The 12,241-nt window shown below is 41.8% G+C and overlaps 1 protein-coding gene across 3 annotated transcripts in view; it reads right to left on the minus strand.

The window, feature by feature from the left end:
- EBF1 (EBF transcription factor 1) overlaps positions 1 to 12,241 on the minus strand; it is a gene marked incomplete at its 5' end in the record, with an annotated part of 391,651 nt that overhangs the window by 100,878 nt on the left and 278,532 nt on the right. For 2 of the 3 annotated variants that reach the window (XM_081090864.1, XM_081090863.1), the window contains one exon: positions 96 to 226. In XM_081090864.1, the coding sequence (XP_080946990.1) occupies positions 96 to 226 (131 nt within the window). Of the gene's footprint in view, positions 1 to 95; positions 230 to 12,241 lie in introns of all 3 variants that reach the window. The other variant, XM_081090862.1, reaches the window with a different exon arrangement.

The following is a 12,241-nucleotide window of genomic DNA, read 5'->3' on the forward strand; positions in this document are numbered from 1 at the left end:
ACCACAAATTCCACACACTCTATTAGACATTCAAGTGTAGACAGTATCTTCCACTAGACCAAGCTATTAGATATTAATGTTCAGACAACACCTACCTCACTCCAGACCAGCATGGTACCGAATATGACCTGTAACCCATCAAAGAAATTGTCCCCTATGATGATCACAGTCGCGCCTCCCGTCGTCCATCCTTCACTCGGGCTGATGGCTTTGATACAGGGAGTAGCTGCTTTTCAACACACATGAAAAAGAGAAGGAGTCTGCTGTTAGAATCAAACTTTAATGATGGGAGACTTGAGAAAAAGAAAAAAAAAATCTTTTATCTTTTCACGAACAAAAAGTCCCGCAAAGATCTCAGCATTTCTTAGCTGCATAGGACCAGAAACCTTAGGGTGCAATTTCAGTTTTTAAAAGCATTCTTTTCATGCTTTCTATTGAGAGACATATGTTTTCCCCAAATCATTTTCAAACCTGAAATCTTATGACATAGAATATTTAATTTACGAAAATATTACAGATTATGAAAAATGAACAATGAATGACTTTTTGGAACACACTGGAAAACTTATAAAATTTCTTCATAATGAAATCTACTTCCTGAAAATAAAGCTCATAGATTTTTAGATAAACATTTCTGTCCAATGGGAAGCAGGAAAGGAGGCACAAGCAAGAAATTATTCTTGCTGAAAGCCTTTTGTCTGTAACACTAACATAGAACATTCCTCGTTAAAAATCATTAAGATTTTTTTCATTAAATGTTATGGGTTCCATTTTAGAGGTGCAAAGTGTGCAGGTCACTTGGGGTGAATTATGCAACTGCACAGCTGAGTCAGGGCTGAACCACAGAGAGTCTCATGACCTTTGTTTTGCTGTCATTCCCAGGCATAAACTCCTAGAACTGACTTTTTCAGAATTTCATATCTCTTCTTTTTCCATTATAAATGGCCCTTGGAGATGGGGAACAATTTGCAAATACTGTAATTCCAAACAGACTGGAGGTGGTTTGCCTGATGAGCATGGTGTACTTTCAAGAGAATTGCTGGGCATAAATGTAATTGTAGGATTATGTTTTAGAACTGTCTCAGAGGGTACCTTCCTTCCCCTGAGGATGTTTAACTCTGCGGTGCCACGCTGCTTTTGCCATGATTACTTTTATGAACACGACCAAAGCAAAATTCTAGAGTGAGGAATGTGTTGTGCCAGGAGAGAAAATGAGACCCTCCTCTATAAAAAAATTTATTAAGTATCCAAGCCTGACTTTTCAAGCATTGAAGCCAATGCGAGCACCAGTTAATTTTAATGGGACCAAAAACTGGCAAAAATTATTGGACTTTGTCAAATTTGGCAAAAAGTCATGCTTTAACTTTTGCAAGAAAGAAAATATGAAGCCCAGCCCAGTGGGACCATTGCTCACGTGCAGCCACACAAACAAGCAGAGTGGGTTTGATTTTGGTTCAAATTAATCTTATAAAATTGCACAGAGAAATTAGGAAATATCCAAACTAAACATCTCACGTTGGCTGAACTCAGAGTAATGCATTGACAACTCAAACTGGGCAGCTCGGATGCCTTTTTTCTCCTCCACTTTCTCCCCAAAACAAAATAATTAATCAAGAAAATGTAAATGATTCATGACCTGAGAAATTCCTGTCCCATTTTTAACACACATAAAGGTTGTGAGTCACAGTTCCACAGGCCTAGGGCTTTTTCTTAAGCAACATTTTTCTCTAAAAGTAAAACAGGTTAACATGCATAATCAAGTACCCCAAATCAATGATAAACTATGATGTATGATTTCAAGCAAATTATGAGAGAAATAAACTACATTTCACAACAATGTAAAATTCTTCAAATAAAAGCAGTTTGGAAACATTCTAGTTAAGGTCTCAAAATCTTAACTCTTAATTTCACACTCAGTATATTCAGTGGCTAGAGTGGAGTAGAAGAGGTCTTGCTCTCTCTCTTGATACTTCTGAGGAGAATGGAATATTGGTTTAACCGAACTGGCCTGGACAACGTCCCTCCTGATGGGAAAGTGCAGAACCCAGTGGTATTAATAAATGTGGATCCTGTGATTACCTTCATAAAACACAAAATGGTCTTGGCGTTTATGTATGGATTAGCCTGGGGATTTCTTTTCATTTTTAAATTCTTATTTTGTTTTTTAGTCACACAAGTATGTTTCTTTAGATCAGTGGTTCTCAACCTTGGCTGCACATTAGAATCACCTGGGAATCTTTTTAAAAATCCTGATTTCTGGGCCTCATCCTCCGGAAATTCTCTTTCTTTGTTACTAATGTTGTGGCCCTACCCCATAACAAAGAAACAGAATTTCTGGAGGATGAGGCCCAGAAATCAGGATTTTAAAAAGATTCCCAGGTGATTCTAATGTGCAGCCAAGGTTGAGAACCACTGCTTTAGATAAATATGGTCTCCTCCAGGCTTTCTCATCATTGTACAGAAGGAGCCAGAATGTGCTGGTGTATCTTTGAGACCTATAGTTAAGATGTTACAACAGCATAGCCAACACCTGCTGGATTTAGACTTGAGCCCTCCCTCTTCCTCTTCTTTCCATTTGTTATTTGTAGGATACAGAAGGCATGTAAATGTGTGTGTGCGTGTGTTTGTGTGTGTGCTTTCAAACATTTCCTGAGAAAAACTGTGTCTTCAAATTTTGTGAGCAACTGTCCAGAAACAAAGCTAGATGCAACTTGTCAGAAGAGAGAAAGAGCAGCAAGTTTGGTGAGGAGACAATATATGACACTATCTTATTAGATTTTTGGAGAAAAAAGTCTTGAAGGAAGTACCCCAGGAAAAGAGTGGCACATCTCACCTCCTGGTCCATCCTACCTCAGTACTCACTGTCATCCACTGTCCCTCCCTGGAGACCAGACGCCATTTTTAGAACAGGTAAGTCATGCAGCCCTTTCTCAGTTTAGATCTCGCCTGGTTCTAGAGGTGCTCGTACACATCTGTATGTCCTAGCAGTCTTGAGCGGAAGCTCTATAGTACTTCCCCAGTGGGAAGCTTGGAAAATATGTAAAGGAATCATGGACTGAGAGAGAGGGGTGAGAAAGAGTTGTTACCAGCATTTAGTGCCAGGAGGCTAAGAATGCTGAGTATCTCTAACTCTGCCTGCGATGGTCCTCCAATATGAAGAACTCTAAAATGTCAATAGTGCAAGGTAGAAAATACTCCACCTAAAAAGACCAGGCCCAAGAACAGGTGTTAAGAACTGACAGATCCATACAGGTCAAGTCAAGAAACACAGATGAACCAAACAGTGCAGGGTCTCAGAACAAGCATGAGATGGAGAGATAGCCACTGACACTAGGAACTGGAGAATCAATGGGGAATGACAGGACGCTGACGGGCTGACGGTTTGCTGAATACATCCCCCACCTAGAGGTGTCACTGCTACTCAGCTCCAGCCATCGGTAACTCCACACAGACACAGGCCCAGGCTGGGGGTGGGACTTCAGAAAAAAAGATGGGAACCCAGATTTTTATGTGAAATTTCCAAATCTGTAAATGTTGGCAGCTAATTCAATAAATTGCGTTGGCTAAACAAAATGTTTAAAAGTTTGAGGACCCCTGCTATAGAATATTAGGAGTGTCCTTAGAACAGATGAAAAGAAAGTCTATAAACTGACATGGGTAGCTGTCAAAATACATTAGGGAGGGAAAAACGTAATTTGTAATCTGGAGAATAGTGTAAACTTGTTTTATTTAAAAATGATATATATGAGCCTGTATGTGCATAAGTATGTGAGAGCATGAGTGTGAGCTTGTATGTATGTGTGTGTGCGTGTATGCAGTTACCAGTGAACAGGTATGATAGACAAAGGTCTGGAAGGATGTACACCAACTCTTGTCAGTGGGTCCACATGCAAAAGGAATGTGACTGGCGTGGGACCGACAGAGAAGCGTGACCATTAAATTTGACTCTGTAGACATCCGTAGGGTTTGAATTTTTTCAATGAGCACATGTTAAGGCAATGCGTTATTATACATACAAATTAAATAACAGCAGAGCATTTAACCCTGTGAGAGATAAAGATTGTACTTTCTAAAGCAAACTGGTGGTGATTTTTTTAGAAGCCAGGCTGTGCTGAGTAACAGACCCTGAGCCTCTCCTTCCCCCTTCCTTTTGGGTGACTCTGAGAAAGCTCAGTCATCTAACAGCCCAGGACTTATTTCTCCTGCACTCAGGATACCCAGGGAGTCCCCGAGGTAAGAGGAGGAGAGATAGTTTTTAATATAGTTGCAGAAGATGTAGTCAGTGGAATTTGAGGGTGAAAAGAGTTATAAAAGAATTCAATCCAGCCCAGGAGTCTAATAATCAATAAAATTCTATTGCCAAGAAAACATTACAAAATGGGGGAGTGAGAGGGGGTTTGAATACAAAACCACTTTTACCAGCCAAACCTTGATTTAATTAATAAATGTTCTTCCTCACCAATGAATTTTCACACGTCTAGGTATCCACAAGGACTGCTAGCCAATTCCTGCTTGCAAACCTTATTAAACACAAAAGTTCCGAGGGATTGGTATTTTTTCTTTTTTTCTTTTTTTTTACTTCTCCCCCCACCCCCAACAGCCACCAAAATAGAGGAGATTTTCCTTCCTTCACACTATGACAATAACGTGATTACCCCACCACAGTTTAGCATAATGGCTCTGAAATGCTCATGGCACATTGCAGAGTTAAAGTGGAAATTATTAGGTAGCTCTTCTTTGTTATAATAATGATCACTCCACAAATAAAAGCTCTTCTCCCAAAGGTACTGCAAGGCACAAAATGCTAATTCTGGAGATTATGTGTGCGCTTTTATTAAATATTACTATGCCCTGTCTGTCTGAGGGCTTCTTTGCTCTGATTGTTTTATGAGTACCATGTTAATGTCATTCCCATCTTGCTAGCAGCAGGCACACATTTTAGCGTTTGCATGAGAGTTGATCAAAGGCCACGTGCTGGGGGAATTGCTGAGAAAACATGGACAAGCGATAAAAATCTAACAGATTAATTGGTTTAAATTTCATTTCAGGGTGTTGAACTTTGGCTCGGGACTCTAATACTACACCGTGAGTCAGGGCCTAATTACCAGATTTCCAATTTGCTTCTGAACAATGGTTGGGGTGAGGAAAGGAGAGGGAAGAATTAGGGGGTGGGAGGGAGGGGGGAGAGAAAGAAACTGCTCAGCCTCCAGTACATATTTAACAACTAACGTTCTGTGTGCAGACAGCGGCGCCAGGGGATTCTGATGTCACCTGCTCTACCTCCTGGACGTTTATATTTCCTCCCCATAGCCATGGAAGGCAGAAGAAATCACACATGCCCTCAGCGGTTTAAAATTTTCTGATTTACAGGATCAATGTTACAAGATTCGAGTGCCAGCTCACCAGCATTGGAGCATCAGGCTCTTTATTAGCAAGGTGAATTTATAATCGGGAATCGCCCCTCCGCCTCCAATAGAAATGATGTATTTCGCAGAGAGAGAGCAAGGGCCAGGAGAGCCATGTTTACCGCAGGGTTTATGGGTGGCCTTGGGAATAAGGGTTAATTGAGCTCAGAGGTGCCTGCCCATTGAGGTGAATTAGTGGTGTGCACGGCAATCAGCAGGGTCCTGGGGCTGCTCTTACTTTCGCCTCTGAAATCTCTTTGTGCTGTGATCAATACCTCACTCGTTTGGGGGAGCTGTAGAGGTGATCTGGGTTCAGCATTGACCATCCTTTATCCCCCAAACCAGGCTTTCACAACAGCTGGTGTCCCGTTAAGGGACCTCACCAGAGAGCCACGGTTGCGCTTTTATTCCCCATTCCTGTATTCAAGTTCGCTGAGGAAACAACGCTGGATCAGTTGCTAAAATGCACAAGTTTGGTAATGTTCTAATCCCATTCTAAATCTCAAGGTGAAATCCCACAAACGCGGGTATAAGGTTCTCTCCCATTTCCATTGTGTGTGGCTTTGAACAGGATGCAGACGCTCCTTATCCAGCATTTTATTAACCAGAACTCTCCATCGATGAGCATTTCCACAGAGCGGGTCGCCGGTGCTTACAGCGGAGACGATGTCCGCACCAGCCCACATAGCTTCTGAATAAAGCCAGAAAGATGCAATTATATTAGGTGGATTTTAACATTCCGTGTTATAGGATTAGAATGCAGGGGATTCTGATGTCACCTGCTCTAAAGAGCACCAGCTGTTTAAATTACACATCTACCCCTTAGAGCGAGCTTGAAGTAGTCATTTACCCTTCCCTCTCTACGCCGTGGTTGCCCCGTGGGTGCCCACCTTGTAGACTTCTGGCAAAATGAAGCATGTGCCCACTTGTGTTTTGTGCCTGGTAGATAGTCCCCTAGATGCTAGCAAATAATTATTGTCATTATCATCAGCTCCCCATTAGCCAGAGTTTATTTACTAGAATGCCCTGTAGTCTCATCACTGAGAAAATGTAGTTTATTGGAAAACTTTCCTAGGAACTTCCAATCCAGTGACTTGCTAAGCAGCCAGCTCGATCCACGGAGGCGGTGGAGTTGGCATCCACCCCTTCAAAGTAGAATGTTTTCTTAAGGCTCTCATTTGCCTGGAATGAATATTCATGGCAATCTTTTCAGAGATGAGGAACTGACTTTAATTTTATTGTCCCATGCTCTTGAGACTTGGCAGAAAAGGTTGCAAAACCCATGAGCTCAGTTCATTTCTTCGGGACAGTTGTGGCCCCATAAAGTCTCAGGCCTTTCTCCCTCGTATCTGCTTGATTTGGGCGAAGTTGTGCTTGGGAGAAACCTGTTCAGAGACAATGGGGACATAATGTATCCCCACTTGGGCTCAGCACACAGATTTCTGGGTCTTTTGAGTGAAATGACTTTTCTGACTGCACACAGCTCAGTCACCAACACCTGTGTTCTCTGACCCCGGCAACTGGCAGCTACTGGCCAGGAAGGAAGCCTGGGTGTTCGCCCTAGGAGAAGACTGGCCCTCCTATTTTCACCCTCTACAGGAGGCATATCTATTTGGGGTCTACCCACCCTCTTGCTGATGCCTTAGAAACCAGTAGCAGTTGTGATGCCTGACCTGAACCCTAGCGCCACCCTGCGAGAACTTCACTTGCAGAATCCTAATTGCCCCGCAGATTCCTGGGCAGATACTAGACCACAAGACTGGATAGTTTCCTAACTCGAGGGGGTAGCAATCTTTGTAACTCTTACTCTCTTGCTTTGAGTTACCAGATTTATTTCTGCCTTCCTTTTTATTTTTCAGTAATTGGCTTATGCAGTTAAGCATTTTATTGTTTATTAAGGTTTTAATTTTGTTCTGTTTTGTTATTGGTCTGTATTTACTATTCCATCCACTAGCATATCTAGATATTACTTGGCAAAGAACCATATATTATACATGCAAAAGAGCCTCTGTGTGTGTGTGTGTGTGTGTGTGTGTGTGTGTGTGATATGTTTGTCATTTTCAAGAGAAATGTAACCCATGATATAGAGATTTCTCAACTCCAGATGCAATTAAATCTATTCAATATTAAATGAGGAGATCAAGAATTTCAACTGTTTTTCATCCTTTATTCCAAAGTGACTTCACTTGGCAAGAAAGCCCTTTGCTTTGACAGCATTAATGGTTCTCACATAAAAAGAGAAAAGGGAAAAGTCCTGGTCACAAGATGGAAACACATATCCAACACTCATCCATATCAAGGCAGGGTTAACCTGGTAGGGAGAGCTAGCACCATGTGTATCTAAACTTAGCACCATGGGTAATTCCAAACTATGCCATTTGCTAAACAAAGACCAAGCCCAAGTTGTATCTGCCTCCTGATTGTTTTGTAGCTTTCCTATTCTATTCCGAATTAGCACAATTCCTCAACCGTCAGTGGACATGGCATTCGAGGAAGGGAAAAGCAAATCTTGGTGTAACAGTTGTAATCTGAACATGCCAGGGCAAGCGCTTTTGTGTTTCTAAGTTTGTCCACCTGAGATCCACATCTGTGCAGGTTCACTATACACCGTTACTTAGCAGTGAAAAATCTTTACATATTGATGCACATATAACTTCTAAATTGCACTTGTAAGACCTGTTGAAGGCTTATTGATTTAATGACATGCAACACAGCATTGTTTCATAATATGCAAAATAATGTTTGTTAAAAACACTTTGGAAGCTTAGAATTTTATAGCTCAAGGGCGTGAGAATGTACTGTTCTCTGCCTCATGTTTGATCTGTCACATCCAAAATTGAAATGCACAAAATATTAATCCTGGAGCAGCTAATAACATATATTACCATCAGCCTTCCTTATTTCCTCCCCCCCCCTCTCTCTCTCTCTCTCTCGTTCTATGATTGTCAGCCACACCATTGCAAAGTAATGGGGAAAAATTGTCAAGGAGGGTTAGATAACCCTAAAAATGAATTATTCATGGGTCCAATTGTGATATTCATTGCAACAATAGTAAATTCACTTGCCTCTGATTATACAATAAGTAAATAACTCTTTTCTTCCTGGCAAGAACAACTTTCATGCACAAATTTATTTTTATCCCAATTCTCCTGATTATCCTGTTGTGAGAAAAGTTCTAGACATCAAAGCCAAGGAAGAAAGGGAAGTGAAAATAACTTTCCAGAAATGAACACCCAATCTTATCCTATATAATAAAAGCCTAATATGCAAATCAACCGAATGGTGGAATGACCAGTCGCTGTGATGCACACTGACCACCAGGGGGCAGACACTCAACCGATTGGGGGCAGCTCCTGTGTTGAATGTCAGCCCCTCAAGAAGAAGGCGACCAGCGGCGGCAATTGGAGGGCAGGGCTGGTCAGAGGGCGGCACCAGGCCACCAGCCAAGGTGGGTGCCAGCGGGGCCTCCTGATTGCCCCACCCGCCAGTCGTCCCTGACTGCAGCCCAGGCCTAGGGTCCCTACCCTATATATTGGGAACAGTGTCTTAGATTTAAAAATTAAAACTCTAACACTGAAAAAAACAGGATGATGCAGCGATGACATGCATGGACTATGGCTTGCACATTTTGTGGTCAGCCCTGATTCTGACACTTATAACTGTGTGACAAAGCCAATTACTGAACTTCTCTCTGCTTCCGTTTTTCCACCCATAAGATGGGGAAAATGGTACTACTGCCTCAGAAGGATCATGTTATGCACTACTTTTTATAATCAGGACAAAAAAATGTAGCTGCCCATACAACAGCAAGATGCCTTTCACCTGTATGAAAAGTATGGTCACTGATGCACGCAGCGTCCCAGATTGCGAGAAGGTGCAGGCTGGGCTGAGGGACACCCCCGCCCCCAGGCCTGAATTTCATGCACCGGACCGCTAGTATTGTAAAGAGGAAACAATTTTCAGGTTTAAGAAAAAAAAAAAAGTCACTGCTTCGTCAAGGAATACTCAGGTCTTGATTCAAAAGCCATCATCCTGGGCCTGGAAAATCATAAAGGCAAATACAAACAAGCCTAGTGGAAAATGTGTGACGTTAATCTTGGCTGGAGTCATATTTTTAACAGGCCTTGAATGTTTGTGCCGGATTACCCAGATGGTCATACAGGAATCGGCCTGATAGGATTAAACCTTTATGCCGAACTCTGCTCCATCTGTTCGCCAAGGTTTCTCTCCCCTTATCTGAATATGAATTTTTAGCCTTCTTGGGTCTTGGAGCTGAACATAAATTCAGCATTAAAAAAAAGACACATGCAGAAAAATTAACATTTAGTTAGTTAGTCTCCGATGAGATAACCTTGGTCTTTTTTCTAGAACACATTTTTGGTGAAGAATTTTCCTCAGAAGGAATTTAAAAGTATGTAGAATCTACTTTTGTTGTTGTTGCTGTTAGAGGGCTTTGTCTTTCTCTCCTATTGAATCCTGGGGCTCATTCACGTCTCTGTCCTCAGAGAGGTTTGCATGGATGTTTGCCCATGGACATGGGAAAGGAAGAAGGGGCCTCCTCTCTGCAGAATCCGACTGTAAGAATAGATGATATGTAACTCTGACCAGATGAATGATCCAAGCAGAATATCCTCATGTGTGTTTTGTTCTCTTTTCTTCCCATTACAAGAGGATTGGTATTAGTCATAATGTGACAAAATTAGCTTCAATAGCAGTTTCTATCATTTTCATTAGGTTTTCTGTGTTTTTAGGGAGGCCTTTCTTTGGAGGGAGGGGTGTAATTCAGAGCTTCATCTTGAATGAAACAGGCTGATGTTAGCTTTGCCCTCCTGTGCATAAATCCCTAGAAATCATGATATTATTTATCAGCTAGACAAGTTGGTTTGGGGCAAGTTTCAGAACAGAGACTGGTAAGTTACCAATAGGCTGAAGTCTGGTAAATGGTTCTGGGGTTTCCAAACCTGTGACCAAGGAAGGAAGGGAGGGTTCTGACTGCTGGGCTCAGCAAAGCAGGTCAGTGTCAGAAACTTTCGGGCAAACAACATGCAAATGAGTAAGTTGCATGAAAGAGGGATCTTTGAGAATCCTACTTTGTAGCTGGTTTACGGCAATGTGATCATTCGATGTGATCAATGTGTGCTTGTGGTGGAAACCTCAGAGACGGCAGGCAGCCCACGGAGCCCTGGCTCTGGGAATATTGGATCCCTCTAGCAGTCAGCAGGCCACCATCACCTTTCCACAGTCCCCTTGGCAGCACTGGCTCTGGGCTCTATGCTCTCATGAATGACAGGGTTAATAAAGCATTCTTATTGGTAGGAATGGACAGTCAACATCTTGAAAACACATAGCCTTGGCTCCTTAAATCAACAAGAATTCTAGTTGGGTAATAAGGGGAGGTTTCCTTTCTGAAAGGAGGTGATGCTGTGTGACAAAGCCCACTAGAAAGTAATCTCTTGTAAAACGCACATGCCCACACAGACAGCCCCCGTGTCTATTCTCCACATTTTATTCTAAACAAGGACGCCTGACTGGATATTCAATCCCATTATTTCCATCTGCTTTGCCCAATACAGTAGTCACTTGCCACATGTGGCTATTAAAATCTAATTTTCAATTAATTATTTTTTTTAAAAAAAAGAAATTATTTTCTTAGTCATACTAGCCACATTTCAAGCAGCCAATAGCTACATGCAACTTGTGACTACCATGTTGGGCAGAACAGAGATAGAACATTTCATCATTACTGGAAGTTCTATTGGACAGTGCTAACCTAAAGATCAAGTTTAAATACCTGTGCCCATAATTGATAAAGAATAATCAGAGCTACCACTTAGGGATGCCTTTCATATGCCAGGAGCTTTGCTAGGAATAATTACTCTCTAATACCACCACCAATGATCACAAAATCAAATGCTCATAGGGCCAGACAGAAAGGAAAGTAACTAAAATTAGCTAGGGGCAACACCGTGGGAGAGGTGGGGACTGTGGCTAACTGTAGAGTATATGCTCCACCTAAAAGGGACACAACTCTGTTTGATCTAATTGTTGTCATTTGAAAATGTGATTCCAGCACTACTAGATCTTCTGAATACAAACATAATTTGCAAATCCAGAATTTTATATAAAATTTCATTACTTTTCATTGTAAAGCAACAAATATATCATTTCTTTAAGCACCATACAAATTAAACTTAAACATACCTCAGCCCTGGATTCAGTCCATGATCTGACTCACCCATGTGCAACTTCTATAAATCCATGCAGGGCCAAGAACCATCGTTTAGTTATTAATTTCTGCAACTACATAACTAATACTGCCACTGACTCATCAAACAATAAACACAAACCACAACCACGGTCAATTCCACTTCTGATTGTTCGAGGCCTCTCCCAGAACCAGACAGCAGTCCCCGCTAGCCTTCCTCTGCCCTGCAGGAGATTTTCTGTGAGCAGTTTGGGAGATGAGCTCCCTGCTCCTGAAGGATTTCTATTGTCATCATGCAAGACAGCATAGATAGTGACTTTTTAAGGAAACTGTGTTTTGAATGTGGACAGCATCTCGAAATCAACCTTGCCCAACCTTTAACAATGCATGACTCCTGCTTTATGCTTTTCTGAAAAGCAATACTTATATTTCTCTCCACGACCGAGGCTGCCACTGCTAATGTAGTTGAGTGAACTTTTATTCTGGAGAGCCTTATCGTCCTGAGCCAGTTTCCTCTCCTCCCTGACACATTCAGTGACGCTGCACTCCAGTGTTTGTTAGAGCACAGATGTTTCCGTGGTGATGATCGGTGACGTCACCAGCACCGGAATGTGTATCATCAAATTTATCC

The sequence above is a fragment of the Myotis nattereri genome (assembly GCF_964212035.1).
Source record: "Myotis nattereri genome assembly, chromosome: 5".
NCBI lineage: Eukaryota > Metazoa > Chordata > Mammalia > Chiroptera > Vespertilionidae > Myotis > Myotis nattereri.